This window comes from Rhinopithecus roxellana, chromosome 17, assembly GCF_007565055.1.
Source record: "Rhinopithecus roxellana isolate Shanxi Qingling chromosome 17, ASM756505v1, whole genome shotgun sequence".
Classification (NCBI taxonomy): domain Eukaryota; kingdom Metazoa; phylum Chordata; class Mammalia; order Primates; family Cercopithecidae; genus Rhinopithecus; species Rhinopithecus roxellana.
Genome location: NC_044565.1, coordinates 107,846,093 through 107,873,048, shown reverse-complemented (window position 1 = coordinate 107,873,048; position 26,956 = coordinate 107,846,093). Strand labels below are relative to the sequence as shown.

General features: G+C 46.2%; 1 protein-coding gene and 1 long non-coding RNA gene across 4 annotated transcripts in view; one reads left to right on the top strand and one right to left on the bottom strand.

Moving 5' to 3' along the window:
• The window catches only part of TBC1D8 (TBC1 domain family member 8), a 135,981-nt gene extending 113,537 nt beyond the window's left edge, over positions 1-22,444 (bottom strand). For 2 of the 3 annotated variants that reach the window (XM_030920744.1, XM_030920745.1), the window contains exon 1: positions 22,100-22,444. In XM_030920744.1, the coding sequence (XP_030776604.1) occupies positions 22,100-22,226 (127 nt within the window). In that variant the 5' untranslated portion in view covers positions 22,227-22,444. The remainder of the gene's footprint in view (positions 1-22,099) is intronic. The other variant, XM_030920746.1, reaches the window with a different exon arrangement.
• Positions 22,445-22,631: 187 nt separating this feature from the next.
• Positions 22,632-26,363, top strand: LOC104680686. Its single transcript, XR_750490.2, has 3 exons — positions 22,632-22,728; positions 22,918-23,713; positions 24,985-26,363. It is a non-coding gene; the product is annotated as an uncharacterized LOC104680686 (long non-coding RNA).
• The last annotated feature ends 593 nt before the right edge of the window (positions 26,364-26,956 follow it).

The following is a 26,956-nucleotide window of genomic DNA, read 5'->3' as shown; positions in this document are numbered from 1 at the left end:
AGAACAAAAGTAGCTGGAGAGGTCTGGAGGAGCCAAGGTGGGCTGGAAGAAGGCAGCCAGGGGCACCCACGTTTCAGGGGTTTCTAGTTTTGCTAGAAAGGGCTAGCCCAAGTCAAATAAGTGAAATCAAGCAAGAGCATCCTCCCTCAGATCGGTCACTGGACCTTTTCCTGGGCCCCAGCTTGTTCATCTGTAAAAAGGGGTACGAGCTGGTGGGCTCTAAGATCCCAGCAACGACGTTCATCCAGCCATGACCCTCAGAGCCATGATGACCAGAGTCCCAACAATGAGTCGAGGGCCAGTCTTGCCATTGGGGTACTTGAACCCACAGCTGCTGGGGTTATTTTTAACTAAGAAAATGAGTCCACTTCATTCCAGTCGCCTCCGGAAGGTTGCTGAGCTGCCTCCCAAAAGGGAGTGAGAGCCGGGGAGGCCTGAAAGCATTCGCCGGGCCAGCTGTGCTGACACTTCGGTGGCTTAGCAGGGCTGGCCTGCAAGACAGGTGCCCGCACCCTGAGGCCCACTGCAGGATCCCAGAGGGCTAAGCCAAGCTGTGCTTCCCCTCACTAAGTCGGACTGTGGTGAGAAGGGGCCAGAAAGATTTCCCGGGCAGAAGTTCCTCGTCCCAATGCTTTTGGCCCTGTCACAGAGCTTGCAGATGACACAGCTAAAGAAGCCAGGAAACTAAAAGACAGGGCTCAAAGGCCCTAACCCCCTTGACTAGATATTTCCATTTTCAAGGGCAAGAGCTACAAAAGTCAATCTTTTGTGGTTCAGTGAAAACAGCACTAACTGTTTTAATGACGTAAGTTTAAAATGATGCCCAGGCTGACATATTTAGGAGGACTGGTGGTGCATATTTGAGAATTCCAACCCTAGATTAATCACTAGAGTAATCTCCAAGCTCCGTGAGGGTAGGATCTAGTTTCGTTCACTGCTACATCCAGATGCCTGGGAAAGAGCCAGGTGCCCAGCAGCACACAGTAAACACCTGTTGAATGGCCTTCTTTTCCAAGATCTTCATTCTCTTAACATCTGTTACTGACCACAATCAAGCCCCAACCTAACACTGCAATAATACATAAACATCGTATCAAAAACTCCTGTGTTAAAGTCACTTAATTTTAGGAAGGGGTTAGATAAGATACCTACATACACACGAAATAATACACAATCTGCCCTGCTGGGTGTGGCACCCAGGACCTCTGGGGAAACCTCACCTCTTTATTTTTTTTTAGAAAGATGGGGTCTTGCTATGTTGTCCAGGCTGGTCTTGAACTCCTGGGCTTAAGGGATCCTCCCACCTCAGCCTCTCAAGTAGCTGAGACTATGGGCACGAGTCACTGAGCCTGGTTCCCTTACCTCTTTAAAAACAAGGTTCCAGGCCAGGCACGGTGGCTCACGCCTGTAATCCCAGCACTTTGGGAGTCCACGGTGTAATTCCAGCTACTCGGGAGGCTGAGACAGGAGAATTGCTTGAACCTGGGAGGCAAGGCGGAGGTTGTGGTGAGCCCAGTGCGCTATCGCAGTCCAGCCTGGGCAACAAGAGTGAGACTCCATCTCAAAAAAAAACAAGGTTCTGGCCAGGTGTGGTGGCTCACGCCTGTAATCCCAGCACTTTGGGAGGCCAAGGCAGGCGGATCACAAGGTCAGGATATCTAGACCATTCTGGCTAACACGGTGAAACAGTGTCTCTAATAAAAATACAAAAAAATTAGCCAGGTGTGGTGGTGGGCACCTGTAGTCCCAGCTACTCAGGAGGCTGAGGCAGGAGAATGACGTGAACCGGGAGGCAGAGCTTGCAGTGAGCTGATATCCTGCCAAGGCACTCCAGCCTGGGCGACAGAGCAAGACTCTTCTCAAAAAAAAAAAAAAGGTTCCAAATATAATTGTTCAACAAGATAAAGCTGGGAGTGGTTAGTTTCAGACTTACAATAAAGTTATTTTTCTGCAGAAATTTCCTAAATAAAGGGTTTTTTAAAAATTGTCAGAAGTATATTTTACATTTTGTTAATACAGACTAAAAATACTTCAATCAAAGTGGATGGGTGCTTCCCAATTCACACTTAAACTGGATTTGCATGTTCATTTCCCTTTTTATTTGCAAATAAAGTCAAACTTAAAGGAAAACTAGAAGAACTAAAGTAAGACAGAGAACACTCATCCCTTCTCTGCCAAGACTCAGATTCATTTTACTGTGAGCAGTTTACCCCATTCACTGTATTATTTGCTCTATTTTTTCTTTTTCTATTTCTTCCTCTCAAAATAACGATACAATATGATATATAATATAATTACACACACACACATCTTCTCTAAATCATTTGAGGGGAAGCCTATTCCTATGAATGGGGACACTGTCCTACACAAAAGAGCAGTCATCAACTCCAGTGGCTCTTACACGTGTATACATGTATGTGCCCTTCATATCTCCATGCTGCCGGGTGACTCCATGATGTATTTTATAGCACCTGCTCCTTCCAGGACAGTATGTATTCTGTGGTTGCGTATTACATTGAGCTACCAGGTCTCTTTAGTCTCCTTTAATAAAGAACTCTTCCAAACACAACCTGTCTTTCTCTTTTATGACTTTGACATTTTTGAAGACATGAATCCCCATCCCCTCCCTGTTTTGTGTTCGACAATTTTGATCAAGTTGTTTTGTTTGAGATAGGGTCTCACTCTGCAGCCCAGGCTGGAGTGCAGTGGCATAAACATAGTTCACTGCAGCCACCACCTCTTGGGCTCAAGTGATCTTTCCGCCTTGGCCTCCCAAGTAATTAGGACTACGGGGATATGCCACCACGCCCAGCTAATTTATTTTTTGTTTTTCAATTTTTTGTAGATGGAGTCTCCCTATGTTGCCCAGGCTGGTCTTGGAACTCCTGGGCCCAAGTGATCCTCCTGCCTCAGCCTCCCAAAGTACTGGGATTACAAGCATGTGCCACTATCTCTGTTTTTACTTTGCAATAAAAATATTCTTATATCTGCAATACTATTATCTTATTCAAATTTATAGATGTTTCTATAAATTTTTAACAGTTTGTTTTTACTTAAAACGTACATCTCAAATTAGCTGGGTGTGTGGCAGGCACGTGTAATCCCAGCTACTCAGGAGAGTGAGGAAGGAGAATCGCTTGAAGCCAGGAGGTGGAGGCTGCAGTGAGCTGAGATTGAACCACTGCAGTTCCGCCTGCGTGACAGTGCAAGATTCCATCTCAAAAAAAAAAAGTACCTCTCTCTGAAAATGTAAGCAATAAGAAAATTATCTAACTTAGACAATTGTGATTCTAAATAAAACTTTTCAGAAATGCATATAGAAATATATTAATCATATAGCATATTAGAATAAGCACTGCCAAACGCTTCTGGGATCATGATCTCTTTTTGTGTGAGTCCATGTGCCATTCAAGTCTCTAAGATATTCGCTCCCTTCCCCTCTCCCCTCTTTCCCTCTCTCTCCCTATCTTAGTCCATTTGGGATGCTGTAACAAAATCGCCACCGCCTGATAGCTTTTAAGTAACATGAATTTACTTCCCACAGTTCTGGAAGCTGGGAAATCCAAGATCAAGGCACCAGCAGACTTGGTGTCTGGGGAGGGGGTTCACACTGTGTCTCCACAAGGCGGATGGGGAGAGGGAGCTCTCTGGTGTCTCTTTCTAAGGGCACAAATCACAATCAGGAAGGCTCCACCCTCATAATCTATTCACCTCCAGGGAATCCACCTCCAGTAATATCACCTTAGGGGGTTGTATTAGTCCATTTTCACTCTGCCATTAATATAAAGAACTTCCCTGAGACTGGGCAATTAATAAAGGATAGAGATTTATCTGACTCATGGCTCTGCATGGCTGGGGAGGCTGCAGGAAACTTACAATCATGGTGGAAGGCTAAGGGGAAACAGGCACCTTCCTCACAAGACAGCAGGACAGACAGAGTGTGTGAAAGAGGAACTATCTAACACTTATAAAACCATAAGATCTCGTGAGAACTCACTCACTATCATGAGAACAGCATGGAGGAAAACCAACCCCATGATCCAATCACCTCCCTCCCTCGACACGTGGGGATTACGATTTGAGATGAGATTTGTGTGGGGACACAGGGCCAAACCATATCAGGGTTAGAATTTCAACAATGAATTTGGCGAGGGAACATAAGTATTCACACCATAGCACTCCCTCTCTCTATTCTCTTTCTCTGTCTCTGTCTCTCTGTCTCTCTCCCTCTCTCTCTCTCTCTCACACACACACACACACACACACACACACACACAGACTTTCTAATGATCTTTCTGGTATAAATGGATGCTAACCTCTGGGGCCTCTGTCTGGTCTTGGGTCTGAGTAGTATGATTTCGGGCACCATCAATACTAATCTGATCTCTGGCTTTGCCTAAGTTAGAGTCTTCATAAATTTTAATTCAAAGAAAGTAAACAAATTTACATTCTTTCTACCTTGTCTTAGCTCAGGCTGCTATAACAAAATACCACAGACTGAGTGCCTTAACCTATAGAAGTTCTTCTCATGGCTCTGGAGGCTGGAAGTCCAAAATCAAGGGGCTAGTAAATGTGATATCTAGTGAGGGTTCTCTTCTTGGCTTGCAGACATGGCAGAGAGGATAAGCTATCTGGTGACTGTCCCTCTCCTTATAAAGGGAACAGCCCTATAGGATCAGGGCCCTGCCCTTATGGCTTCACTTAACCTTAGTTACCTCCCTGCAGGCACTATCTTCAAATATAGTCACACTGGAGGTCACAGCTTCAACACAATAAGTTAGGGGACAGGGGGACACATTCTGTCCACAACATAACTTAACTTCTGCTATTAATACAGAATGCTGAAATCTGGCTTTCCAGGTTGCACATGAAGTTAAAACCAAACAGAAAAAGTCGTTTGGCCAGGCACGGTGGCTCACGCCTGTAATCTCGCCACTTTGGGAGGCCAAGGCAGTTGGATCACGAGGTCAGGAGTTCAAGACCAGCCTAGCCAACACAGTGAAACTCCGTCTCTACTAAAAACACAAAAATTAGCCGGGCGTAGTGGTGTGCGCCTGTAGTGCCAGCTACTCTGGAGGCTGAGGCAGGAGAATAGCTTGAACCCGGGAGGCAGAGCTTGCAGTGAGCTAAGATAGCACCACTGCACTCGAGCCTGGGCAAGAGAGCAAGACTCCGACTCAAAAAAAAACAAGAAAAAAGAAAAAGCCGTTATTACAGTGAGATACACATCTCGTCAAAGAGAACCTTCCAGTTCTACAAGAGGTTCTCCAACCCCTTTTCTCCTCAAATCTAAATGTTTTATTTGGCTAAACAAAGACAACCAAAAGGCTGAAAGACAAAACAACATCTCCTTAATACAGACCTTTTTGTTATAAGCCATCTGAATAGCAGAAAACAGAATTGTAGCTCAATTAAAAAAAAAAAAAAAAAAGCCACCACCAACCTCACCTAACAGTAATCCCCTGTGTAATATACCAAATGTAGGCGTGATCACTGTTGGCCTCACCTGGCTGTGAAGCTACCTCAGATGTTCTACGTGGAGGCGCAGGTGGCAGTAAGGAGCAGGTCACATGAATTCATCACATTCAGCCACATGCACTGGCCAAATACAGAGCGGGGAACAATTCAAACCAACTACCCGCCATCTGGGAGCACAGGCCCTGGCCCGAGTTCAGGGAAGGGCTGGAATTCCCCAGCTCTCTAGGGATCCTCACTTCCCAGGCCCTCCTGATAACATGAGCAGATTGCAAAAAGACGGGCAGCTTGCGGATTTCTGCTGTCATTTTTCCCTCAAGCAATGTTTGTTCTTCATGTAGATTTTGGAACTTGATTTTGTTTGGACGTTTGTCTCATACAGGTCTCCTGTTGAGATTTGGTTTTTTGGTTTTTGTTTTTTTGAGAAGGGTCTCACTGTCACCCTGGCTTGGTTCACTGCAACCTCTGCCTCCAGGGCTCAAGGGATCCTCCAACCTCAGCCTCCCAAGTAGCTGGGACTACAGGCAGGCACCACCACACCTGGCTAATTTTTGTATTTTTTCGTAGAGAGAGGGTTTCACCATGTTGCCTTGGCTGGTCTGCAACTCCTGGACTCAAGTGATTGGGCAGCCTCTGCCTTCCAAAGTGCTGAGATTACAGCGTGAGCCACTGGCCTGGACTCATGTTGAAATTTGATCTCCAGTGTTGGAGATGGAGCCTGGTGGGAGGTGTTTGGGCCACGGGGGCGGATCCCTCATAAGAGGTTTGATGCTGTCTTGGTGGTAATGAGTGAGTTTTCACTCTATTAGTTCCTACAAGAACTGATTGTTAAAAACAGCCTAGCACCTCCCCCCATCCTCACCATGTGATCTGTGTACACAGGGGCTCCCCTTCACCTTCCATCATGAGTGGAAGCTTCCTGAGGCCTCACCAGAAGCAGATGCCAGAACCATGATTCCTGTACAGCCTGTAGACCTGCAAACCAAGTAAAATTCTTTTCTTTATAAATTACCCCGCCTCAAGTGTTCTAAAGGACTGAGAGAGAACCAAATCCCCATATTAACAGGCAGCTACATTATACTGGGATTAAACATGGTCCAATTTGGAACCTTAGTGAGCATCAAAGCCTTTCTTTACCTCAAAAGTCTAAGGGAAGCGGCTGGGCACGGTGGCTCACGCCTATAATCCCAGCACTTTGGGAGGCCGAGGCAGACGGATCATGAAGTCAGGAGATCGAGATCATCCTGGCTAACACAGTGAAACCCCGTCTCTACTAAAAATACAAAAAAAATTAGCCAGGTGTGGTGGCGGGCACCTGTAATCCCAGCTACTTGGGAGGCTGAGGCAGGAGAATGGTGTGAACCCGGAAGGCAGAGCTTGCAGTGAGCCGAGATCGCACCACTGCGCTCCAGCTTGGGCGACAGAGCAAGACTGTCTAAAGGAAAAAAAAAAAAATCTAAGGGAAGCTACAGGTTAAAATAAAAACACACAAGTATGCACACTTGTGCACACATACAGTTTTGGGACACTGGATTTACCAAGATCTAGTCTGACCCTTCACTCCAGCCAAACCCTTGCCATGGCTGAATCCTTGATGATGGACGGTCACAAACTACATATTTTGTAAGCAATCTTAATGCCTTGCTTACATTTCACATTTATTTTTAATTATAATAACGAAACAGCAATATAACAGATACTCAGAACCCATTTAACTCTCTATGCTCCCGTGGTGGGTAAAATACCTACATCTCCATCTGAGGCTGTGCAATGCTGTTTATGTCTTTTTAAAGTGTTTCTGTCATGCAAACACTGTTTTTGAAGTGAGAAAGCCCAGAAGCTGCTTCTAAACCATTCATCAATAGGCAAATCCCTTTTTTCTTTATCTTTTTTTTTTTGAAACCATTTGGCTTTTGTCGCCCAGGTTGGAGTGCAATGGCACGATCTCGGCTTATCACAACCTCCGCCTCCCAGGTTCAAGCGATTCTCCTACCTCAGCCTCCCAAGCAGCTGGGATTACAGGCGTGCGCCACCACGCCCAGCTAATTTTTGTATTTTTAGTAGAGATGGGGTTTCACCATGTTGGTCAGGCTGGTGTCGAACTCCTGACCTCCAGGGATCCACCCACCTGAGCCTCCCAAAGTGCTGGGATTACAGGAGTGAGCCACAACACCAGATGGAAAATCCCATTTTAAGAATGCCACTACATTTCTTTATTAAAACTTCCCAACATCCCAACCAATGAGCCACAAATTTATCTCAAATCCTGTGAAAGTTATCCAATAATTCAGGATAGCCCAACTTCCTGGTCAGCCTACATAATTCACTGAAATGACTTTTTTTTTTTGAGACAGAGTCTCGCTCTGTTGCCCAGGCTGTAGTGCAGTGGCGCCATCTTGGCTCACTGCAAGCTCCGCCTCCTGGGTTCACACCATTCTCCTGCCTCAGCCTCCCGAGTAGCTGGGACTACAGGTACCCACCACCATGCCCGGCTAATTTTTTGTATTTTTAGTAGAGATGGGGTTTCACTGTGTTAGCCAGGATGGTCTCCATCTCCTGACTTCATGATCCGCCCACCTCTGCCTCCCAAAGTGCTAAGATTTGAAATGACCTTTAATCTGTATTGTCCTTCTGGAAACATTTTTTGAATCCTGAGAGTATTATTTCTAACAAAATACAAAACACATCTAAGGTGAAAAACATACTGAGTGGAGCCACATCAGATTCCTACCAGCATTTACCCCAGACAAGACAGTTCAGGGGCATCCTACATGCAGGCTCCATGTGACATGAAATGCCAAACAAGTAATATTACATATTTAAGCTGCCACAGTCTCCTCAAAGAACTCTTTTTGCCAGGTGAAAACATCACTGTCTAGTGCTAAGCCAACAGGCTTGGGTTCTGTATGAGTTCATTCTCTTCCTGCTATAAAGAAATACCTGAGACTGGGTAATTTATAAATAAAAAGTTTAATTGGCTTACGGTTCCACAGGCTGTACAGGAAGCATGGCTGGAGAGGCCTCAGGGAGTGTTTACTCCTGGCAGAAGGCAAAGTGAGAGCAGGCATCTTCACATGACCGGAGCAGGAGGAAGAGGGAGAGGGGGAAGGTGCCACACACCTTTAAAGAACCAGACCTTGGAAGAACTCTTACCATGAGAACAGCACCAACGGGGAAACCCACCCTCATGATCCCATCACCTCCCACTAGGCCCCACTTCCAATACTGGGGATTACAATTCGACATGAGAATTGGGTAGGGACACAGATCCAAACCATATCAGGTTCCACTTAGTTAACTGTTTTGGTGGTAAAAGAAAAAACATTATCCTTTACTACTCCCATTTGTGACACCAAATAGATGGGGGATTTTCCCATACCAACCAATTCTCCAGTTCTCCAGACGCCACCTGGGTGTTGTACAATTCCATTCAATTCTGACACTCACTACCTGGGATGAGTGCAGGTTAAAGGCTTGGTCCCACAAGACTGGCCCCATTTCAGACGCCAGTCACAAGCCCAAGGGTGTCACCTGCACTTCTGAACAACCAGCTACAAGTCAGGGGTTCCCATAACCCCCTCCTCAGGTTTGATAATCTGCTGGGATGACTCACAGAAACACATTTCCCAGCTTATTATGTAATCAAGAATATGATCAAGGACACAGAGGACAGCCAGATGAAGAGATACACAGGGCGAGGTGTATTAGAGGGGACGTGGCACTTCTGTGCCCTCTCTGGGTGGCACAGAACACCACCCAGGTGGTGAACACCCTCCATGTGTTCAGCAGCCCTGGAGCTCCCCAAATCCTGGAGTCCAGGGATTCTTAAGGAGGTGTCACCACCACCACCTGAGCATGACTCATCATTAATCTCCAGCCCCTGCCCCTTCCCAGAGGATGGAGGTGGGTCTGAAATCCCCAAATTTCAAATCCATTCTTGCTGGTGACCAGTCTCCACCCAGGAGCCCACCAAGAGTCACCTCATTAGAACAAAAGATGCTCCCATCACCCAAGAAATTCCAGAGGATTAGGAGCTCTGTGCCAGGAGCAAGCAGCAGAGGCCAAATGAGAAACACATTTCTTAATATGTCACAAGTAGCCAGAGAAATTCTTTCATGCTTTTTTTTTTTTCCCCCAAATAGTGAGTACTAACCTCATTTCTCATTTCTAAAACTACATTCCTCAGGAACTGGCTCCTGAGGTTCCCTCACCTAGACGCCTGATCTACTCCCTCGGCCTATTCAAATCTCTCCCCGGCCCATCTCAAGACCCAGCAGCTCGGCCCCAAATCTACACTTGTGGATCCAGCATTGAACAGAGACTCCATTGACAAATAACAAATACGTATCAAAAAAAAAAAAAAAAAAAAAAACACCACCACATCCCACACCTTGAGAGAGCTGCCTTCATCCGCCATCCCTACTTCCAATCCACCCTCCGGTCTCCAGCCCGCTCCCATGCCTCATCTCCCTGCACCCAAGCTGCTGTGGCTGAGGTCTCCAAGGTCTTCCTAGCCTTTTCCGTACTGCAACGCAGAGCGGACCCCTCCCTCCTTCTCACATACACTTCCTCCTGGCTTTAGGGAAAATACACTGCTGAGGCCCTCCTGCCCCTTGTCCATGCCTCAGTCCCCTCTGCCCTTTCCTCCTCTATAAGCCTTTCTAGACAACTCCCAGGTATTCCAGACTTAACTCGTCCAAAACAGACTCGCAGAGGCCTCGGGACCTTTGCACATGCCATTTCCTCTGCTCAGAGGGCTCTTTTCCCAACTTCTCACCAGCTCTACCCTCCTGCACACCATGCAGGTCTCAGTGGAGATCATGGCTCCTCAGAGACAGCTCCCCTGGTGTTCCCACGCAAATTCATTTCCCTCTTATTCTCTCTCGCATCCGCTGGCACTCACCACCATTGGTTACTCAGTGTTTCGTGGCTTACTATCACCCCACGCCCACGACTACAAAGTCCACCTCTCCAGACTATAAGCTGCCTGACAGCACAGGGCCTGGCACTGCGGAATAAAATGCTCTTTGGGTTTCTTTCTGCTGCTTTATCTATGAGTAATTTCATTGATTTAACCAACATATCTAGAAAACATAACAGTCTGAAGCATAAAACCTCCCCCACAGCAAAAACTTTTATTATTTTTATTGCAATCATTGCTATTGTTAATAAACTGAGGTTAATAAACTGAGACTCTATAAAGAGTAGGTTATGGTCACAGAACCCCTCTTTAAAGTTGAGAAAGAAAACAGATCAGGAGCTTACAACTCTAAATCTATTTTCTCTATTGAGAGAGGGAATAAAATCCAGAATAGATACCTTTAATTTCAAATAAATGTACCTGACTAAATTAGATGCGTTTCTGATAACAGTTTTAAAAGCTTCTGTGAAATGACACACCCCACGCATGCTAGACATTTTGAAGGCTAAATATAGCACACGGAGAGGACAAATAGCTGACACACAGGCATCCGGGGAAAATCACAGCCCCTAGGTAACGAAGGGATACAGCTTCAATGCCTTCATGATCGCCACTACCAAATAGAGTTGCCAACCAGAAAAAAATGCCAAGCTCTCCGTAAGTTTACATTCTGTCTGCATTACATCAACGTTACAGGTGCATGTCAATTAGGATATAATTCTGCTAGGCTCATGAAAAACGTAAACAGCTCCCTTATCCCTTGCTGCTCGCTCCCACTTACCAACTCCCCAAAGGCAACCTCTTCCATCTCTTAATGGATTATTTTTGTATCCACCTTCACATCTCCAAATAACACATCTATAGTACGACTTTTTTTTTTTTTTTTTTTTGGAGACAGTTTCACTCTTGTCCCCCAGGCTGCAGTACAATGGCACAATCTCGGCTCACTGCAACCTCCGTCTCCCAGGTTCAAGCGATTCTCCTGCCTCAGCCTCCCAAGTAGCTGGGATTACAGGGACGCGCCACCATGTCCAGCTAATTTTTTTATTTTTAGTAAAGACGAGATTTCACCACGTTGGCCAGGCTGGTCTCAAACCTTCGACCTCAGATGATCCACTCACCTCAGTCTCCCAAAGTGTTAGGATTACAGGCGTGAACCACCGCGCCTGGCCTACTTCTTGGATATTTAGTGCAGGCATTAGCTGTCAACTTTCAGAAGTAGAGGCTTTAGCTCCCTTTCATTGACTACCACCCACCACCCAACACTCACACCCCAGTTATGCAATAATTTTGGTTACATCATGAGTCAATATTTACATTATTATAACTACAAAAACACTAGCAAGAGCTGAGTTTTGCAGTAAAACTACAATACTTTTTCCACCCTATACAACTTTTTATTTTCCCCGGATTTAACAACTATCCCAGAATTTCTGGCTTACTCAGCTTTCCATCTATGGATAATCTATCCACAAATTCTCCCCTGATGTACGGATCTTCATTCAGTATATGCAAACACACTGCACAGTCTATCACTTTCTTTTCTCCTAGAAGTTGTCCTGCAGCCTCCTGCCAGGCTCCAATCTAGACTGAATGCTGGGCTGGGGGAGGGAAGGAGGGAGGTTCTCACTGACATCTCAGGATTTCCCTTCACCATCATCTTAGAGATTCCCCTCCAAGCAGCTCTTCTTAAACAAGTAACAAAAAGAACTCTGAAGGAAAAGGATCTTGCCAGAAAAGGTCTAGGTAAATTAATTAATTAAAACAAAAGGGAAAAGACTGATACATCTGACTGCATGAAAATTAACAAATGTGAGTTCTTCAAAAAACCTACAAGGAAAATAAAAGCCTGACTTAAAAAAAAAAATACATATGGCCGGGCGCGGTGGCTCAAGCCTGTAATCCCAGCACTTTGGGAGGCCAAGACGGGCGGATCACGAGGTCAGGAGATGGAGACCATCCTGGCTAACACGGTGAAACCCCGTCTCTACTAAAAAATACAAAAAACTAGCGGGCGAGGTGGCGGCGCCTGTAGTCCCAGCTACTCAGGAGGCTGAGGCAGGAGAATGGCGTGAACCCGAGAGGAGGAGCTTGCAGTGAGCTGAGATCCGGCCACTGCACTCTAGCCTGGGTGACAGAGCAAGACTCCATCTCAAAAAAAAAATAAAAAAATAAAAAAAAATACATACAATTGAAAAAGAATACAGAAAAACCACACATGAAGGCACACACACACACGGCTCATTAAAAAACTAAAGAAAAAGATAACCCAACACATAAAAAATTCTCATCCCTATTAGTAATAATGAGAAATAGTATCTTAGTGGTTCTAAAATACTATGTAAATACCTACCAGATTGGCAAAAAGTTATATCTCTGACAATAGCAAGCATTAGCAAGGATGTACCACCGTGGGAAGTTTTTTCTTAGAGACAGTGGTCTCACTATGTTGCCCAGGCTGAACTTAAACTCCTGGGTTCAAGCAATCCACCTGCCTCAGCCTCCCAAGTAGATAGGATTATAAGTGTGCACCACCATGCTCTGCTTGGAAACCATTTGGAATTATCTAGAAAGGTTGAAAATGCACATTGCTATGACCCAGTATTAGGGCTGTTCACAAATGTCCCAGTTCTCCCTCAGAAGAGACCCATGCTGACCCACATTGAACATACAGCATGATGGAGAAATAAATTTATGTGTCGAGGTATTTGTTACTGCAGCATAACCTAACTCATCCTGATAGATACACCCAACAAGGTCACTCATAGAAATATTCTCTACAGAAATGTATACCTGTGTGAACACAATAGAAAAATGTTCACAGCAGCTTTCTCTACTAAAACAACTAGATCTATAAGCCTTTCCAGACAACTCCCAAGTATCCCACCAAATATCCACGGACAGGAGAATGAATAAATAATAATATATTCACTCAGTGGATTACTACACACCCATGAAAATGAACGAACTATGGTGGCTACCGTGGTTCAAAGGGAGAGAAACATAATGCAGGGGGCAGGGTGATCAAGTGACAGAAAAATACATAAAGTATGAATAAAAGTATATTTTGTAATAAAGTTACAAAAATACACAAAACTAAACTATGTATTGATTAGGGATACATATAAATGTGTTAAAACTACAAAGAAAAGCAAGTCAGTATTAACACATAATTCAGGGTAGTGGTGCCGGCAAGGAAGGGAGGGAAATGTAATCAGGAAAACACAGAAGGGGTCTTCCCAGGCATAGGATATACTCTTATTTTTTTAGTTACAGGTGGTATATATATAGTGTTTGCTCCATTACCTACAACTTACCTTAAATACACTTACGCACACTGAAAAGCTCGCAACTAAAAAACAAACCACAAAATGCAGTACCTTTTCATAAGGATAAGGATATCTTATTAACACACTATTTTATTGTTGATCTTTCTTTCCTCTTTTTTTTTTTTTTTCTTGAGATAGAGTCTTGCCCTGTTACCCTGAGTGGAGTGCAACGGCGAGATCTCGGCTCACTGCAACGTCCGCCTCCCAGGTTCAAATGGTTCTCCTGCCTCAGCCTCCCAAGTGGCTGGGACTACAGGCACCTGCCACTACACCCAGCTCAGTTTTGTATTTTTAGTAGAGATGGGGTTTCACCATGTTGGCCAGGCTGGTCTCGAACTCCTGACCTTGTGATCGCCCACCTTGGCCTCCCAAAGTGCTGGGATTACAGACATGAGCCACCACGCCCAGCCACCTTTCCTTTTTTTTTTAAGTAAAAAGCAGGAAGCAGGAAAATAACAAAATCCAGTAGAATGCAAGACTCACCAAATGTTATATGGATGACTCAAATTCATACATTATGTGTTTGCTGGCTGGTGATACACTAGAGGAATAAATCTGGTTCTGCATGGAATCATTTACATCAAGGTTACTACTAGGTAGTTATTTCATCCCTCCCTTCCCCCCCACCGAGAGAGAGTCTCATTTCAATGCCGAGGCTGGAGTACAGTGGTGTGATCACAGCTCACTGCAGCCTCAACCTCCAGGGCTCAGGTGATTCTCTCACCTCAGCCTCCCAAGTAGCTGGGACTACAGGCACGTGCCACCATGCTCGGCTAATTTTCTGTATTTTTTTGTAGAGATAGGATTTCGCTATGTTGCCCAAGCTGGTCTTAAACTCCTGGGCTCAAGCAATCCACCCACCTTGGCTCCCAAAGTGCTGGGATTACAGGCATGAGCCCCCTCACCCGGCATCAATAGGTAGTCCTAATAGCTGGGCTGGTTCAGCCACAAACTACTGCTAGTCCTTAGAGCACACAGCGCTGGCGTTAAGACAGTTAAGAACAACATTCTATTATTTATTCCTGCATTCTACATAATTTCCATTTTCAGGATGATACATACAAAACACTTCTCAACTGCATAGGCTCACATCTATCCATTTTACTTGGTATGTACAACTTGATATCTCCCACATGACATCTACATGAAGTCTGTACTTGATCTACTTAAGATTGTACTACTTGACGTCTACATCCATGTATTCAACAAATATTTATCAAGAGTGCTCTGGTGACAAGAACCATCAGCACTAAAGGCACAGCAGAGAGGGGCACAGACCTGTGACCTCCCTCCTGGAGCTCAGGATCTGGTTCACCCTAAACAGATAGAGCCTCAAAGAGCCTCTTCATGACTACAGTGGTGGGAGTAGGGGAAGGGTCAGGTACATCTCCAGGAAGTGGAGCTCAGACTGAGCCCCAAAGGTTCACAAGATTTAGCCAGATGCTTGGGGGTGGGGGAGGAGACCGGCATGAGGGGCCTTGGAGAGACAAGTGCCAACATGCTGCGGGGTCTGTGCTTAAGAGAAGGTGGAAGACAAGCAAACCAAGAGGTGGTTCAGGGGCAGCTCCTGCAACCCCTGGCAGTGATTAAAATATGCTCACTGCTGCTTTTTAATACCATGGATGCAAGTTTTTAAAAATAGGGGAAAAAAATCCATGCTGAAAAAATTACCAGATTTACTTTCATTTTAAATAAATTCCTCTTGGCCGGGCGCAGTGGCTCATGCCTGTAATCCTAGCACTTTGGGAGGCCTAGGCGGGTGCGTTGCCTGAGCTCAGGAGTTCGAGACCAGCCTGGGCAACAATGGTGAAACCCTGTCTCTACTAAAATACAAAAAATTAGCCGGGTGTGGTGGCGCATACCTGTAGTCCTACTCGGGAGGCTGAGGCAGGAGAATCCCTTGAACTCAGGAGGCAGAGGTTGCAGTGAGCCAAGATCACACCAATGCACTCCTGCCTGGGCAACAGAGCAAGACTCCCATCTCCAAAAATAAAAATAAAAATAAATAAATAAATAAATTCCTCCTTTATCCAATGCCACCTAGAATGTGGAGTCCAGATCAGAAAATCCTTCTGCCTTCCCTGCTAGTAAATGAATTCTTTACAAGCTACCAGCCTCTCAATAATTGTCAGCTCTTCCTAAGGAGTTCCAATTACGCGGAAAAGGCCACCCTCCAGTATCCCACCGCCTGCACAGTTTGTACCTTATATTATTTCCTGGATTGACACAATCTGTGCCTTGTTTGATTATCTAATTACAAATACATTGCCCTTATTATGCTCTCACTAAATGCAAGTCTTGGAAACCTCAAGGCTTTTATTAATAGATTATCAGCCCCTAAAGATATATCAGTTATTTAACTTAATTTTTCAGATTTATGCTTCTAAAAATCAACCTACTTCCTTTCTTTGTGGTTTCTTCCCTATTGTGCTTTTAAGAAAAAAAGACCACCACACGTAAGACTCTAGAGCCAACATCTAAGACTGCTATAGAATATAACAGGCTGCCCTGTTGAGTCAAAGACTTTCACTGTTGGAGGAGACAAAATTCGCCAACAAATTCAGCTACATGAGCAGGACTCCAGCCAACCTCAGACAGACTAGCCAAGAAATGCAACATCCATGCTGGGCTTCATCAGTTTCCAACCTTCTGATAAGAGTCCTTCTGAGCAAGCCTTGTAACCCCACATGAATCCTTAGCCTGTCAGTTTCTCCTCCCCCAGTCATTAGGACACTCTTCCAAAGGCAGTAGGTGACTTACTGGAGGCACAGCATGAGCATTCACATCAACATTTGAAACAAGTGAAGCTCCCTTTACTTACTAAGATTTGATTTAATGTGGGCAGAGTAGCCGTGTGCCCAAATCCTACAAAAACACCTTTCTCTTGAGCAATACTTAGCCCAAGCTGTTATTTAAATATTTCATCTTTTAATTACATATATTAAATACTGCACTAACAGATAAGTGAAGGTTTCTTATGTCCTTTACTACAATGCAAATGTGTTTACACTTTTATTCTCAGAAGCCTTCATTCTTCAGTTTTTTAAAATTGTACCTTGCTTTTCTTCTTTCGAACCTACTAGGTGCCAAGCACAATTAAGCCCTTGAAGTATACTGATTATTTTCATTCTAAGCCTTATTTTAATCATAACCATTGTGCATTGCTGGTGGGAATGAAAAATGGTACAGCTGCTGTGGAAACCAGTTTCTAACCCTCCAAAGTAAGATTCATTATTGTCCCTTTCTTAAGGCTAAGTTATAAGTAAGGCTTAAAGAAACTGGATAAACTAAAAAGCCTCTCAGTCCAGATTCTTAATCAACAGACTTACTTACCCTGACTCCAAAGGTTGCATTTTACACTATTTTCCACTATACCATACTTCCTCCCTTCACCCTAACTGTTTAGGGAATTAGCCTATCACTACTACAAATGCAATGACAGGAACGGGGGCTTAAGGTAACCACGTTGCAAAGCAGAAAACATCAATATTTTTTCAAATTACAACTTTTAAATTGTAAGTCAATTTAGGAAAACAATTGCAAGATTATACAGGAATACATGCAATAAAACACTGAAAAATCAAATCCTTCAGAGGACACAGCTGGGTGGTGATATTTGGTCTTTTTCTTCTTTTATTTTGTATTGTACTTTAAGTTCTAGGGTACATGTGCTTAACGTGCAGGTTTGTTACATATATATACATGTGCCATGTTGGTGTGCTGCACCCATTAACTCGTCGTTTACATTAGGTATATCTCTTAATGGTATTTGGTCTTTAGAGTAAGATTTATCCCACTCACTATTTTTCAATTGTCACACTGTAACTGTACATATTTATGGGGTACAATTTGATGTTTCAATACTCATATGTTATATAATTATCCAGTTCGGGTAGTTAGCATATCCATCACCTCATACAGTTATCATTTCTTTGTGGTGAGAACATTCAAAAGTTTCTCATTCTCGTAGCTATTCTGTAATATACAATACCACCACAGTCACCCTACTGTGCAAAAAAACAGCAGAACTTACTTCTCTTATCTAACTGTAACTCTGTACCTGTTGACCAACCTCTCCCCATCCATCTTCTCCCATCCTGGTAACCACTGTTCTACTCTCTGCTTTTATAACACCAACTTTTTTTTAAGATTACACATATAAGTGGGATCATGCAGTATTTGTCTTTCTGTGCCTGGCTTATTTCACTTAACACGATGTCCTTCTCCAGGTTCACCTATGTTGTTGCAAATATGCCAGGCACGGTGGCTCACACCTGTAATCCCAGTGCTTTGAGAGGCCGAGGCCAAGGAGGGAGGACTGCTTAAGGTCAAGAGTTTGAGACCATGTTGTCACAAATGATAGGATTTCATTCTTTTGTATAGTTGAATAGTGTTCTGTTGTATATATCTCACATTTTCGTTATTTATGTCGTTGGACACTTAGGTCGATTCCGTATCTTGGGTATTGTAAATAGTGATGCAGTAAACACAGGAATGCAGGTATCTCTTCAACATACTGATTCCATTTTCTTTGAATATATACCCAGTAGCGGGACTGCAGGATCATGCGGCAGTTCCATTTTCAGTTTTTTGAAGATCCTCCATACTGTTCGCCATAGTGGCTATATTAACTTACAATCCTACCAAGTGTGCGAGCGTTCCCTTTTCTCCATATCCTCATCGATACCTCTTTCCTTTGTCTTTTCAATAATAGCCATTCTAAGAAAAACATTAATTAAATAAACAAGTAATAGCCATTCTAACGGGAGTGCGGTATTTCCTTATGGTTTTGGTGTGCCTTTCCCTGATGATTAGTGATGCCGGGCATGTTTGATGTACCTGTTAGCCATTTGTATGTCTTCTTCTGAAAAAATGTCTATTAACGTCTTTTGCTCATTTTTCAATCCAGTTATTAGGTTTTTTGCTCTTGAGCTATTTAAGTTCCTTATTATCCCACTTACTTGAAGTGCTTCAGAGACCCTGGGAGAGGGGGCAGCGATGTTGTGTGTTCTTTCTCTGCAGTCTCTTTCCCACATGCTAACATCTCAGGCTCTTTGTTTTCCCAGAGCTGGCTGAACTTGTTACAAGTGGCTGGAGACTGTATCAAAGTGAACACTGTATAACTTTACTTCCTTTCCAGAGTAGCAAAATCTCTTCTGCAAGCAGAAGTTCGGAAACATCTCATAATCCTGAATTCCGCCATGCTATGCTCTAACCTGAGGAAAAGATGGGCACCTCCCTAGCAGTGCTCAGAGCCCAAGAGGTTAACAATGACAGCCACATCTGCACCCGCCCTTTCTGGCCACCAGAGAAGTTAGTGTGACGATCCGTCCCCCTCAAAAGAGGGAGCTACAAAAAAAAAAGACTGGAGGAAACTACTGTGTTTCCCACCCACACCCCTCCAGCTTTCCATAATGGTCAGATTGCCAGGTAAACAGGAAGCTGAGAAGAGACAGGGGATGTTCCTGTTCCAGGCAATCAGTCCAAAACGCTGGGCCTCTACTCCCACCCAACTTTTAGAAAAAAAGTGGGATCCATCATCCATGCATATAGTCACCCATCCATTGGTCCTACAAATGTTTCCTGAGCAAATATGCTGGGCACTACCACAGGTAAATACCTGCCCTCATAGAACAGGAAATTTAGCATTGAAACAAATAAACTGGTATATTGTATGAGAAAGTGAGAAGGAACTACGGAGAAAAATAAACCTGGAGATGTGAAGAGAGGGAGAGAGAAAGAGAGAGAGCATGTATATGCATGTATATAAGCAGGAGGGTCGATTTTAATCCTCAAGGAAACAAAAGCGGATAGTATTTCTGAAGCTAGGCAATTCAGATTACTTCAACCACCAGCTCTCCTCTGTCTAGACTGCTATTAATACAAATTCAGCATCACAATAAAGGAAAAGAGACGTTTATTGATCACTGCTCTCTTACATTTTACTTCCAATCCCCCTTAGGCCACCACTGCTTGCTTCCCTCCAAACAAAAGTCTACAACCTGCCAGAATGTGTATCACTGTAGCCCCCATTCCTTTCATAAACTTAATCTAGGTTTTAAACTCTTAAATTGCTAAAAATCTGCCACATCAGAATTCCACATTTTCCAAACCCCGCCACCACCACAGAGCTGCCCTGTTTTCCATAGGTCTTGACTTTACAATTCTAAGTGGCCCCATGAAGACCAGCCCCCCACAGTACACGGGGCAGGTCAGCACCGCTTCCTCCGCACTGGCTTCCCAGCTAAATGCTCAAAGGTCAAGTGTCTGGCTGCAGATGTCATCCCTTCCCAATCAGCAGGGTCTCCAAGAAATACATCAAGTGTCCTCTGTCTTTCTGTAGACTTTTCCTCCTTTATGGTTGATCTTGTTGCCCTTAAGCATAAGAAAATTCTGCACATTCACAGTAAGTCCAAACCAAAGTAAATACCAAAGAATGCCAAAGCCACAGGTATAGTAACAAACATGGGACCTGCTTGATCTGGGAATGAAACAGGGAGGGAATTCACTGAGTTCATCACAGAGAGACTCTGGACAACAGAGTCAGAAACCCTCTGGACAGGAAGCGGGCTTGAAGCCAGACCAGGCATCCTAAGGGCCAGCTCTGCCCTCCGTATCTGGACCCATCTCACCCACGAACTAGATGGTGAATCGGGAAGGTAGCCGGCCCTCACCGCCTGCTCTCCGGCCTCTTTCCACAGCAGCGAACAGAGTATCCTACATATGTGCACAGAACTAAGTGAATGAATGAGTGTTTACGGGATAAACTGTCCTTATGCTTCTCACTTCACAAATCCTCAGGCCTTGTCCTCACTCTCCACTAAATGAAACATTTATAGACCAGGAACACTGCTAAATGCACCACAAATAAAGATACACTGCCCTCAAAGAAAAGGAGGGACGACAAATTCCTGCCCCTTCGCCTCCGATGCCTCTTCCCAGGGCACCACCCACCTCCATTTCCTGACAGCCTGGGCACTAAGCACCACGGTGCCTCATGGGGCCCAACAAGGCCACTGTGGCCCCTGTCTCCTGCACAACTCCCTCCCCCAAAGCTCAAAACAGCTCCTGGAGCAGGCCCACGTGCCACCCAAGTTGCCCAAGTTGAGTCCCTGTTGCCACTCAACAGTACCGCTGGTTACCAAAGCACCCTACACCCATCTGCCTCCATTCAGAATCCTAACTACCCTCTGCCCCTTCCATGGGGAACCCTCAGCTGCCTACAGCTCCCTCCATGCAGCGTCCTGCCAACTCCCACCCACTCACCCGATCTCCGTGTAAGTCGGCCCTCCTCTAACAAAGCCAACCGCCAGCTTTCTCAGAAGCTAAAGTCCAGCAAAAACCAGTCCCTTTGCACTTGGTTCTGTGGTCTCCAGGCGTGTTAGTACGTACATCTCCTACCAGACTCAACCTCAGAAGCGCCTTCCCTAGACTGGTCTGAGAGCAGAAAAATCTGCCAACCACTACCCCCGGGACCTAACCTAGGTCCTTTGACTTCTCTGGTCTCTGTCTTCTTCTCAGTAGAACAGGAACGAGACAGGAGATCTAAGGTCCCTTTTATTCAGATTCCAAAATCGTAAAGAAAAATCATGTAAGTCCCCTAGATACAAATGAAAGTCTAATTGTTCCTTCACTGACCTGTTTAAACAGGTGTCCTAGCTACTGTAAGCTAGCGTCAAGATTTCAAAGAGCTTTGGATTGTAACTTTTAGAAAACAAATGCTTTGTCTTTTTCATCAACTCTACGAGCCTGAGGTTTTTTTCCGACCATTCCTTGTAAGACACTGAAAGACAGGAAAAAACTGACCTGTTCAATTTTTCTACTAAGATCACGAGCTTGCGACTCGCCCACCCTCGGTTTCCCCTCTGTCGCGGAGACAGTTCCCGCTCACCGCGGCCTCCAGAGCTGCGCCCGGCGCGCATCACCGCGCGCCCCCAGCCGCGACACCACCTGGAGCCTCCGGCGCCTCCAGATGGCCGAGTCCGGGCCGGCCCCGCGCACCCCCCTATCACCTGGCCCCGCACAGCAGCCGCGCTGCTCCAGGGCGGCCCCGCTCCCTCCGGCCCCGCTCCAGCCGGCGTTTCTCGTTGGATTCCCAAGCCGAGTCTGGCCTCCGGCTCACCGGGCCAGGCGGCGAAGACACCTGCCTCGCCCGGAAAACGCACGCGCCCGGGAGCCCCTCTAACACCACCTCGACGGGAACCCGCGGGAGAAATGCAGAAAAAAGGAAAACAAGCCCGCTGCAGGGCCGTCCGGGCCCCGCGCCTCCCAAGAAATCACCTCTGGCGACGCAGCCCGGGACTGGGGGCCGCGGGCCCGGAGGGGTGCGAGGCCCCGGGCCCGGCCGCCGCGCCCGCCCCGGCGCGCCACTTACCGGTGAGGCGGCCGCCCCCCTCGCCGTGCCCGCGGCGCCGCTGCAGGATGAAGTAGCAGCTGCTCTTCTGGGTCACCCAGAGCTTCAGCGCGTTCTTCAGCAGCACCTCCTCGGGCTTGAGCCACATCGCGGCGGTCCGGCCGCGCCCGCCGGCCCCGGCTCACATCTCCCCGGCCGACGGTCGCTGTGAGCCGAGCCCGCTCGAGAGGCGGCAGCGGCGGCGGCGGCAGCAGCGGCGGCGGCGCGCGAGGACCACAGCCCGGCCGGTGCCCAGCGCTCTGAGAACCCGCCGAGCGCAGCCGGCGCAGCTCGCCCCGCGCACCCAGCGCAGCCCTCACGTGGCCCCGCCCCACACCCGCCCCGCGCCCGCACCCGGCCCCGCCCCAGCCTCCGGCCCCGCCCCCGAGCACCCCCCACCCCACGGCTCCCGCGGCGCCTCCCGGGTTTCCGCGTCCCAGGCGCTCGGGCGCGCAGTTCCGGAGTGGAGGGAGGAAGTCCAATCCTGCGCCAGGCTCCCTCCCTCCCACCCCGCCGCGCTCCCAAGGCGAACTCGAGAGAGCCGCGGTCCATGACCTCGACCTGAGACGTGGAGGAGGAACAGGGAAAAAGCCTTCTTCTCGCAGCTGCAGGTTGCCCCACCGAGGGCATTTCTCATAGGGGGCGGGGGGCAGAATGCATGCCAGAAAACCTGAGTGCGCTGGGTTTAAAATAGCAACAGCAACAAAAATTACAAATAACCAAAAAATAGCATAAGAATTAAAAACAGTTATGTTCCAATGTTTTTAATACTTGGTTCACATTTTGGATGCTCTCCCCAGGGATCCGACGGCGCTGCGGAGGCGGCAGCGATGTTTGGGATCCTAAAGAAAGCATCAGACCGGACTCAGCTCTGGACGTCCCTCGAGGGACCTGGTGGTACCGATAGTAGGGCCACCACGGTCGGTGCCCTGCCTAGAAATAAAACCTTTGTTCTGAGAGAAATTGAAAAGCTGGAAAACATGGAGTAGGCGATGTGAAGAGAAGCTACAGGGAATGTAGAGGTCGGGTTTTAAATGCGTATTTCCTCAAGGATGTTGTGGAAGCAGACACAAGGTGGCTGGCCTGGAGCAGGCTGGGGGACCTCCAAAGATCTCCACAGGGAGGCAGTTACATTCAACACCCTACCTAGCAAAAGACGACAAGAACAACCCCATCAAAACATCCCTGACAAAACGTGACTGGAAGTAAAGTCAATCCTGACCCCCCCCCCCCCCTCCCCAGGACGCCTGGGAACTGAGGGAAGCGCCCCCAGAAGGGAGCAGCTCAGAAACCCTGACCAGAGCTAGCAAACAAGAACCCTGTGGGCGGGGGACAGGAACGCCCACCCAGAGGCCGGGAGAGAGAGCATGGTCCAGGACTGGCAGCCACTAACAGATAGCCTCTGAATGAAACTGAGGAAGGACGTCAGTGGCCAGCGGGACCATTAGGGTGCGCCAGGGCGTGTAGAACAGTCAGGGACGGTAAGAAAACATTCCTTCCAGAGACATTTACTGGCACCTCCAGCGCAGACACACTGCCAGGCCCGGGAATCGCAGAGATGAACTGGGAGACCTGTCTGCCCTGAAGAACTGACAGGTAGGAAAATGAGTCAGAAAAGAGCGGTAGGTTTCCTAACAGGAGCCAACGAAGGGAGGGCAGGGAGCAGAGAGCAGTATGCAGACCGCGTGGTCAGTTCTTGGGGGAGGGAACTGAGAAAGTCCCACAGAACAGCTGTTGCTAGACCAGAACTTGAAAATGAATATGAGTTTGACAGGAGGTCAAGTAGGGGAGGTCATGTCTGGTAAATGGATCAGCCCAGATGGCCCTGTGGTTTAGAGCAGCCTCTGGTGGCTGACAGCCCCAAATCCAATCCTGCAACTGCTGCTAATTTAGCTGTGTGATCTTGACCTTGGGCAAGGCACCAATCTCAATGGGCCTCAGTTTACTCAAATCTAAAATTAGGATAATCAGTGCCTCCCTTTTAGGAACTATCAAGAGCATACTGTAGTAAGTACTTACAACACAAAGTAAGTACTCAACATCAGCCACTATTATTAAATGTTCAAAAACTTCTGAAACGGTGTACACACACTCATGTTTTAAACATTATTCAGCTCTCATCTGCCAAATATTAAATATGACAGAAGCACAGAGAGGAATATGAAAGTCATTGGGAAGGCATGGTAGGGTACTATGAGGGACTGTGTTTCCATTATCTCTCTCCCACCTCGGAAACCCCTGCCTGTGCCATTACCCAAGTCAAACAGAGGCCAATAGGAGGCAAGGGAGTGCAGGCTACCATCTGTGGCAGTCAGCCTCCCAGGCACACAACAAGGTGGAGGAGGGTGAAGAGGGGATCGGGAGAAGCGGGTGGAGAAATCCAGGAGAGCCCTAACCACTTCCCGCGGTTGCTCATCTCTATGTGCTCATCACCCTTGACGGGGTTACAGGTTGACTTATGTCTCCCCAGATTCATATGTTGAGGTCCTAACTCCCAGCAACTCAGAATGTGACCTTATCTGAAAAAAGGATGATTACGGATGTAATTAGTTAAGATCAGGTTATTAGGGTGGCCCCTAATCCATAATGACCGGTGTCCTTATAAGAAGAGGAAATTTGGGAAGATAAATCCACAAGGAGAACACCATGAGAAGATTAGAGTTGTGCTGCTATGAGCCAAGGAACTGCCAGAAGCCGGAAGAGAGGCCTGAAACAGATCGTTCCCTGCCGACAACCTTGATCTCAGATGTCTAGCTCCCAGAACTGGGAGATAATACATTTCTGTTGTTTAAGCTACCTCACTTCTCATACTTTGTTAAAGCCGTCCTAGCATATTAATCCAGTTGCCTCTATAATTCTGCCCACAGCTGTTGAGCAGCAAGTCTCTTCAACCTTTCGGAGATGGACTGCATTTCCTACCAAGACCCTGGCTGATAGCAGAGTGACCCCAGGAAACACAGGTTCTCAACTGGGATTCTGGCTGGGTTACACACAGATTCGTGAGTGCATAGGGAACAAAAGGGATGCTAGTAACCCATGGCATACAGGGGCAGCAGGATTATTCCAGTTAGCACTGGCAGTAGTGTGAGGGGCAGATGGACCACAAAACTTTGGGGGCTTTTGCTGCTGTTGCACTTGATTGCTATGGCAACAGTAATAATTATAAAGATTGTAGAGTGAAATGGATGTTTCTGACTGCCCTGGAGAGTTGTTAAACAATGGAAAAGATAAGCATGAAGTATTAAATTCTCATTTTAAGATACAGATATGCTGAAATTCAAAGAACCATTTATCTGGGATTGGCACGGGACAGACTAAGTTCCTCTTCAGATACTAAATATAATTGTACAGATTACAGAATTGTGACAAAGGTTAAGTGCTCAACCTCAGCAAGTTCTCTTGCTAAGATTAGGACACCGATTGGGAAGGAGTAGGACCGTAGACTTGTGATAGGAACATTTGGACAGACACAGACAAAGCGGAATTCCCAAATCCCAAGGCTCCCTTGTGTACAGAAGTAGCCCCGCCTCCCCTGTGAAAGGAAATTAGCCTTCACTTACATTAAGACCTTTCAAGACTTCACTGGGGCCTTTGCCTCCCACATGGATGCCTCTTCTCCAAACTTGCCCCTGATGTACCTCATTGACTCCAGGACCATAACAAGAATAAACTCTCTACAAAGCCCAGAAAGATAAATGCAAGGTCAGCCAGAAAAGGGGAGGATGGAAATAGATTATATACCACAAAAGCTGGAAAAAAATCTTGCCCATATGTGTTGCAAAGAAGCTGTGTATGGGAATGGATTCTAAAGTGTTAGACTAAGGAGGATGAAATATTAGGTTAGGTCAGGCATGGTGGCTCACGCCTGTATTCCCAGCACTTTGGAAGGCAGAGACAGGAGGATTGCTTGAGGCCAGGAGTTCAAGACCAGCCTCGGTAACACCGAGATGGTGTAGAGACACCATCTCTACAAAAAATTTAAAAATTAGCCACGTGTGGTGGTGCATGCATGCCTCTGGTCCCAGTTGCTCAAAGGCTGAGGTAGGAGAATCATTTGAACCTAGGAGGTCAAGCTGCAGAGAGCTGTCATGGCACCATTGCACTCCAGCCTGGTGACAGAGCAAGACCCTGTCTTGAATAAAGAAAAATATAAAGTAAGATTCAGCAAAATTTATGAATATGCATACACTCACTTGGGATTCATGATTTAGTGTGTTATATATTGGAGTGATTAAAATGTTTCAGAAAATGTGGTGATGTTTCTTTCTTTTTCTTTTTATTTTTTTAATTGAGATGGAGTCTGGTTCTGTTGCCCAGGCTGGAGTGCAGTGGTGTGATCTCTGCTCGCTGCAACTTCCACCTCCCAGGTTCAAGCAATTCTCGTGCCTCAGCCTCCTGAGTAGCTGAGACTACAGACACACGCCACCACGCCTGGCTAATTTTTTTTTTTTTTTTTTTTTTTTTTTTAGTAGAGACGGGGTTTTGCCATGTTGGTGAGGCTGGTCTCAAACTCCTAACCTCAGGTGATCCACCTGCCTCAGCCTCCCAAAGTTCTGGGATTACAGGTGTGAGCCACTGCACCCAGCCGATGTTTCTTAATATACTATGAATATACAGAAAACACTGAATACCTTAAAAGGTAACTTGTAGAAAACAGATCATAATGCACATGACTCTTGTCCAAAGCAATGCAAATAAACTTTGGTCCATAAAGATATCCTATAGAATATTAATTAGCTTTGCGTCTACTCGCAAATTCACTCGGCATTCCTGATTAATATCCATGTCTATACCTATATATCTGTTCTTCGAATTCTCCTTTGAACTAATCTTAACATT